At 28.5% G+C, this 7844-nt stretch overlaps 1 protein-coding gene across 1 annotated transcript; it reads right to left on the bottom strand.

Annotated features, from left to right (window-relative positions):
- On the bottom strand, positions 1 to 7844 carry LOC107447375 (uncharacterized). The gene is made up of 5 exons (XM_016062268.3): positions 7599 to 7844; positions 6463 to 6598; positions 4584 to 4680; positions 1401 to 1514; positions 1 to 218 (listed from the first exon to the last, which is right to left on the bottom strand). Exons 1-5 carry the CDS (start codon positions 7670 to 7672, stop codon positions 151 to 153), a joined length of 489 nt encoding a protein of 162 aa, XP_015917754.1. The 5' UTR covers positions 7673 to 7844; the 3' UTR covers positions 1 to 150.

The following is a 7844-nucleotide window of genomic DNA, read 5'->3' as shown; positions in this document are numbered from 1 at the left end:
ATTATAACAATTCTATCCGTAAAGCAACATAACCATGTATGAATTTATTTTCTTAGAAGCATAGAAACATTACTTTAGAATCATACATTATAGAAGTTAACACTTGAACTTAAAATAAAAGAGTACTTAAGTTTTTACAGATAAGATGCTTCAGACGTAATCTCTTTTGTAAGTAGTTTCCCATTTTTGAATCGCTCGACAAGTTTTTACTAAGGGGACTGAAAGAAAAAGGTAAAAAGTTAAAATATTAGCAATTAAAATTTTTCAAATTTATAATGAGATCAACAGTATGAGAAATAATTAATTAAATAATTAATTCATTTTTCATAATGAAAATTAATTAATTAATTATTAAATTCATTAAAATACAATAATTAAAAAATTATACATTAATTTAAAAAATCATTAATTAAGCAAAATGTGCATCAATTAAAAAAAAAATTTTAGAGTCACAAAAAAAAGAAAATGGAAGAAAAGAGAAAAATTTAAAATTATAATAAATAAACACATCTGAAGAAATAAGAAAGCACATTAATTTTCATCAAACATAGTTTTTAAAAACATAAAATGATATTATTCGAATTACGCATAAAACTCGATCTTAAAAAAAAAAATCTTACTTATTCATTTTCTCACATAAAAACATTATCTACTCACTTTTCACATACAAAAACTTCCCTATTCATATTCCGTAAAGATATANTATATATATATATATATAATTCCTAGCTCTCAAAAACGCTTCATTTCGATACTTACACTGAAAATTGAACAGCAAGTGCAATGTGCATGCTCAAAAAAAAAGTCCCAAAATGCCTTATATTCTACAGCCAAGTTTTAACTAAATCTCACCAATGGTTCAAAAGTAGTTTTTTTTTTAATATAGCTCATTAATAAGTAGACCAGTATCCTCAATAAACTAATTAACTCGTAGCAAAATTTTAAAATGAACATTCGAAAACTATTTAAATTTAATACTCAAAGAGCAGAAATCCTTCACAGACTTTCTCCAGCAGTAGCAGAAATAATGTTTTTTTTAAATTGTCGGAAAAGTAAAGAGGCGATTTTTCGAATGTTCATTTAGAAATTTTGCAACCATTTTTTCAGTTCAGGGAGAACGCTAGTCAGCTTATCATCAATTGCTACCGTGTATTATTTCTTATAAAATGATGAGCAAAAGAAGTTTAACAGTTTCGAGTATTTATTTATAGTGAAGTTAATAAATAAATTTTGTGAAATACTAATTTTATTTCGTCTTGCATAATAGTGAATTAAATATGAAAAATAAAGATCCATTAAAATCTCATTAAATGTCATTATAAATTTAACTTGTACTCATTTTCCAACCAATCTCTAATCATAAAATAAATCTTTTTTCTAATACAGAAATGAATACTCACCAGGTCCAATAGTGTTTAAAATATCTAAAGGATCATCATAACATTTTGCACTTTTGTTTGAGCACCCTTTAATTGAACATTTATAATCAAAATCGTTATCAAGAAACTTTAACCCTATAATAAATCATAAAATCAAAATATACATTCATCAAGAATACATAAATATATGTTGCAATTAAATCTAAAACCAACCATAAAATCATTATTAATATAAATACAGGTATGATTAAAATAGTAACGATGATGAAGATGTGTACAGTACACAAAAAATAACCGGACCCCCTGAATAACTTTTGATCTAATAATCGAATGTTCACTTTCTAGGAATCAACCTTAATCGTTCGAGGGGGTGACCCTAAATGTGCTAATTAATTAATGCAGACAATATTTTTAAGTTAAGAAACCAGACACAAAATTGTACTTTCTCTGAATAAACATACAGTTTTTTCCAACGGATTCGGATTTCTGACTCCCCAAAAAGTAGGGGTTGCCGCAATCTGGGAAAGATGGTCCCAAAAGTTTGGTCAGGAAAGTGGTCCAAAGTTTGAATCAATTAACGTTAATAACCTTTATATATAATAGGACCTTTCGCATATTTTCCATGTTTCGAGAATTTTTTAATCAAACTAAAAGAGGTTTGCACACAATTACGAAATTTACTTATCCAAGGATAATTCTATGCAAAAATAACATTTAGTATTTATTATTTCTTATTATTTTATTTAATGATAGCCGAAAACATTTTGAATTGTAACGTATAAAACTTGTTACATCATTTTAAAGAATGTAGTTTTGCAAGGCAAAATGCAAAATTTGAGCGAAATCGGACGAATAGTTCCTGAAAAATCGAATTTTAAAAATCCGACTCTTCTATAAGGGTCATTCTCACAAAAACAGTCATTTTCATGTCCCCAGTATATTTTATGTTTGTTTTACAGCTTACAAAAAGAAAAATTCAGGGAAAGTGTCCTTCAGAATGCAAGCTAACAAAAGAATAAAAATAAAATTATAAATTTTTATTTTTTATTTATTTTAGGTAATTAAAATATACCAATATGTCATTCCCTCACTTGTCCCCACTGCTGATTTAAAGAAAGAAAAAAATTGTTTCTGAAATTAAAAAATTTTTTTTACAAATTCGTGTTTTTTATTTCAGAATACTGAAATATAGAATTCAGAAAATCAATTTTAAATTTAATTTCTGATAAAAATATTAACACAGCACTATTTTAAACTTTGTCCCCAGTGTTTCGCGTCATTCCCTCACAACAATGTTCTTATCACCTGCAATCTTCTTAGAATAAAAATATTTTAATAAAAACTTCAGAAGTTAACAACTGGCATCATAGAACAAAATTGCAGTATGTTTCCATCTTCAACTTAAAGAAGCTTTGCTGTGGAATAAATTTGAATGAATCAAACCAGGTAAAATTTTTTACATTTGTCATTCCCTCATGTCATTTTTTAGAGTAAAATAAAATACAACTTCATCGAGAAAGTGGATAATTATATGTTGCTTTCTTGTATGAATATAATTGTATGTGATTGACTTCAGAAATTAATTAGGCCTAACTGTTATTTTTAAATTTTATTGAATTCGTCATTCCCTCACTAGTGTATAAAGTGAGGGAATGACGCTGAAGTGAGGGAATGATTCAAGATGAGTATATTATTAAATTTTTTTTTGTTCAATCGTGCCAGCCAATTTTATTTCCCAAACCTGTAAAAACTATTAAATATATAAGACTAAATTATAATAAATATTAGATATACTTAGTATGTTATCATTTTCAAACTTTAGGTAGATGTAACTTAGATAAAAACATGTATTAAAATAAAATATCATTCCCTCACTATTAGTGTCATTCCCTCACTTTTTAAATAGTGAAAATAATTAATTTACTTATTAATTAATTTGAAAAATAAATTAAAAAATTAATAAATTAATTTATTAAATTAATTAATTTATTTATTAAATTAATTAATTAATTATTAATTATTATAAATTAATTAATTATAAATTAATTATTTAAAAAATTAATTAATTTAAATATTAAGTATAATTTATAGGATATATACTTTCTTTATAATGCCATTACATATTTCTATTAATATAAAAAGTTTCAGAGCTTTTTATTCACTTTACTTTTTTGGGATTTTATGAACTGAAAAATGACAGTTTTCGTGAGAATGACCCATAAATATGTAAAGATCAACAAAAGTTTTTCAGAGTGTTCAGGCTTCTTTTATTTTCTTTCTTTATTTACTTTTTGCGCTCTATACAAAAACAAATTTGACTATGCTGTGAGTCAAGTAGGAGTTTAATAAGCAAATCGGAAACAATGTCTTTTAATTTAACAAAATTTCAAGTCTATAATTATCGTCAGTTAAAACACGAGGAATAAATAAAAGCCCAAAACATATGCTACTGGAATAAATAAAATCTCAAAACATATGTTTTATACATTTTCAAGCACGTATTATAGCTACTGATTTTTCATTTATTTCAAAGGCCATTATTTCGCTCTAACATATATGAACAACCCGCTAATAACCTCAATATAAACATTTTGCAAGTTAAAGATGAAGAAACGTTTTAAATTATGCATAAAAGTAAATAAAACTATAATGAGAGATTTTTTCCGAAGGTGGGGTTACAGCTTTATAAGTTTCTAATAAGAGAACACTTGGCAGAATTCAGGGCAGTTTCTCCTGTGAAAATTCCGTTGTTTTTGCAACCATTTAAAATATGTCGTGTCAACTAGAGAAAATCAAAGAATTTTACTTAACTTCTTTCCCACGCTAAACAAAGATTTGAAACTTAGCGGTAACTGATTTCTCTGATCAAAGCATTGAGATCGGAACTGGCTATGATTTAATGTCCTATTCAAAGAATATAGAATGGGATGTATATTATTTGGTTCCAAAGCTGTCTGGCTGATCGTGAGAGGTTTTCAAGCGTTCCTTTTCTACATAATGGGAGTTCAAATCAGTTTCACAAAGTAATATATCGAATATGAATTTGGCAACTGCAAAATAAAATCTCTACAGAGTTGAAAGTAATTTATTCCATTGAGTAAATTTTGCAATAAATTCTTTTTTTTTCCTCAATAAATTTATTTTGTTTTATTATGAATAACCATTAGAAAGTCAAACCTTAATGTCAATTATTAAATTGCTTACTTGTATTTGATCCAGCTTTTCGACCATCATAATCTCGCTGTGTAGTTGTCACCATATGTTTTGCCCTGTCAGTTACTAAAGCAGTAGAAATCGGACCCTGATAAAAAATTAAGTATATTAATTATTGTTCATTTACAAAACGTTAGTTTAAGATGATAAATGTGCACATAAGATTTACAACCAATAATTACTATTCAGCTTAAATTTTATATCTTTAAATTTGTTTTAACACAAGTTTTGTTTTGTTCGATTCTTTGTTTGTTTTTATTTGACAAAGCTGAGAAATTTTAAAACTAGAGTAAATTAAAATGATTTTCGCCGCTAGGTTTGTGTTATTTGTTATTAATATCTATGGCACTTATACTTTATAGGCCATAAAAAATCCCCCATACTCTTAGTGACGCAAATATTGCTTAAAAAAATGTGGAAATAGGTTCTTTACAGATTTTGTGTAAACCCATTTGTGTCCAGCGTCTTCTAACACTTTGACACAAATGGGACACCGGAGTTTCTTCTATAGATTTTTTCAGAGGCTATAATTACAAGCAAAAATATATTTTGGTATTTTTCAAAAATAAAAAAATAGTCTAAAAGATTCCAAAAAATCTGTTAGATTATCAAAATTATCTTTATACTAAAATATAAAATCAAAGAAAGTAAACAGCAATTTATGGAAAGTGAAAAGCAATTTATGGTCTGTCCCTCAAACCTCTAAAAAGCTTTAAACTTCATTGATAAGTATGAGGAACAGCATGATTTAAACACTTTTATGCTATAAAAAGATTCCTTAAGTATTTCTTGAGAAACATGAAAAATGTATTAACACAGAAGTGTTTCCGTTATTTCGTCGACCCCCTCTATATTGCTATATTGCAGCTGACGTGATCAAAATCGGATCAAGAATATCCTGAAAAAGTCCTACTAGTGTTTCTCAAATATTCTAGAAACCAGCTAATGGAAAAGAACTCATATTTCTTTTAAGGTGTCTCAGGAATGACTGATGATTTTATTTTGGTTATATAACAGTCGTTGTGACCGGCCGACCAAATTTTTTGGGTTTACGACTGCTAATATTCAACTCCGTAGCCTTGTAATTTTGAACCCAATCCAGAAGACAAGGGAACTCTTGAATCAAGTATTTGGAAAAAATTTCCTTCGCGGAGGACTTTTTTTTATGGAACTAACCGCATTTGTGTTACATGGAGAGGAAAACCACGAGAACCTCCCACGATTAGCCTGATGGCAAGGAGACTCTATCTAATTCACGATCCGCCTACCACTGAGGATATTTTACGTCAGATCTGTGGTCTGTGCAAGCTGGATGCGGAATTCACATCGACCAGCCATGGCTAGCATGCGAACGTTCTGTCTCCTGAGTTCTCACTGCTCACTCAGTCGGTATTTTATGACTGTCGTTGAACAGCCGACCCAATTTTAAGTTTGCGACCATCAATGTTCAAATCCGTAGTCTTGTAATTTTGAACTCAATCCCTTAAAAATGATTACTTTTTGTTTTATTACGTTTTGCAATCAAAGGTGATATCTAACCGACGGATATATAGATATTTCAGTTAAAGCACTTTGATGGACAGCAGAAAAAAATATTATTTCACAAATTATCCTAGTCAGCAGATTTGCTTGTTGATTAACTTAGCAATAAATTCGGAAACTAGAAAAGAATAAAACTCTGTTCCCATAGTAGGAAGCAGCGAACCATGTATTTCTATCCTCTTCCATTTATTTTTTGTCATGTTTAGGATATGTGGTATGAAAGCAGGTTTTGCTGTGTTTTAACAATAAGGTAATGCAGCCTTAACCAAACTATGCTATTTTATTAAGATCTTTTAATACTAAATTTTAGTAATGGTGTTATGCTCACTTCGTATAGCTCTTGAGTTTCCGAAGGGAAATTGGCTTTAGGCCCAAAATGATCATCGTACGTAGTTTCTTCAAAAGCTGAGTGCTTCTTGGGCTCTGATAAATAACCAAGAAAGCGATAATCTGGCTGAATTCCCCTAAAATATAATTTTTTATATAATTCTAAGCATCTTCAAATATTGTAATCTAGAGTGATTTCGTCCGGTTAATTAGAATGTTACATTTAATACTCCTTACTTGATTTTTACAGAAATTAAAAATCGATGTTTATTCTACTGAAAATACGTATAATACAAGATTAGTAAAGATATTAAAGTTATTATAGAATCTCTCGATTTTTTTTAACAAATATGGACCAACCATGATGGTCCTACAAACTATGGAATTCAGATTTTCATGAATGAAGGTAATTTAGTACATATCTTGTGTTAGTTATTAAACTTCGGAGAAATATTTTGACCTTTGCGTATATTAATGGTGCTAATATAAATCATTAAGTATCACCGTCAACTTTTGTGGATTTCACTTATTGGTATATACCCATTTCGCCAACGCAGGTGATATGGACACCAATACAAAGCAAGCATAGTAGAAATATTGTAATGTCAGAGCTGGGATTCGAATTTTTATTTAAGCGGGCAATGAGATTAACACGCTAACTCTTTCAGCTTAAGTATATACTCAGCTTCAAGCAGGTAGGTGGTTTCATAAAGCGTTCACTTGAGCTATTCAATTTTAAAAAATTAATTTTAATTAAAATAAGCAGAATGTAAAACAAAACTGACGAATAAATGAATAAAATGGCTGAATCTACTTGTGCTGTCAATGGAATCTACCCAAGTTTTTACTTGCCATCTCAGGAATGATTTGTAACGGAGAACTTTCACTTCGTAGAATAACTGCGTCCGATATGAAGCGAGTTTTTAGTTAGAATTTTATTGGAACTCAGTTATGATGCACGGATCAATATTTTCGGCAATTAATGAATAAAAAATTCTTAAGCTAAATACATTGATTTCAGTTTTTTTAACAATCTGATTGACAGTATTTATGTCAATAATTTGGAGAAAATTTTTTTTTAATTATTACTAAACAGCGAAGTTGTAAACTTCACGCAGTATTAAAAAGAATACTTACTGTTTTTTAGCTTCTGAAAGTAATGATTGCCAACCATAATCTATTTCATGAGTGGTAGCAAAATTTTGGGTCATTTTCTATAAAAATATTTTAAAGCTCTGTTAAACATTCCAGCTTTATAAAATGGCACTCAAGCATTTTCTGTTCATTCAATTATTAATTTTCTATGAATAATATACCAAGGCTGAACTAGATCTGTAACTTAAAGTCAGGTTCAACTTTTATAATAAAGATCATTGATGCTCA

This window comes from Parasteatoda tepidariorum, chromosome 8, assembly GCF_043381705.1.
Source record: "Parasteatoda tepidariorum isolate YZ-2023 chromosome 8, CAS_Ptep_4.0, whole genome shotgun sequence".
NCBI classification, from domain to species: domain Eukaryota; kingdom Metazoa; phylum Arthropoda; class Arachnida; order Araneae; family Theridiidae; genus Parasteatoda; species Parasteatoda tepidariorum.
Note: the sequence above shows the minus strand (reverse complement) of the source record. Positions and strands in the feature narration are given on the sequence as shown.

Coding starts and splice junctions, on each gene's coding strand:
- LOC107447375 (XM_016062268.3), bottom strand. CDS start 7,672: ATGACCCAAAATTTTGCTACCACTCATGAAATAGATTATGGTTGGCAA. Junction 6,599..7,598: donor CTTTCAGAAGCTAAAAAACA/GTAAGTATTCTT, acceptor ATTATATTTTAG/GGGAATTCAGCCAGATTATC. Junction 4,681..6,462: donor AAACTCAAGAGCTATACGAA/GTGAGCATAACA, acceptor ATTTTTTATCAG/GGTCCGATTTCTACTGCTTT.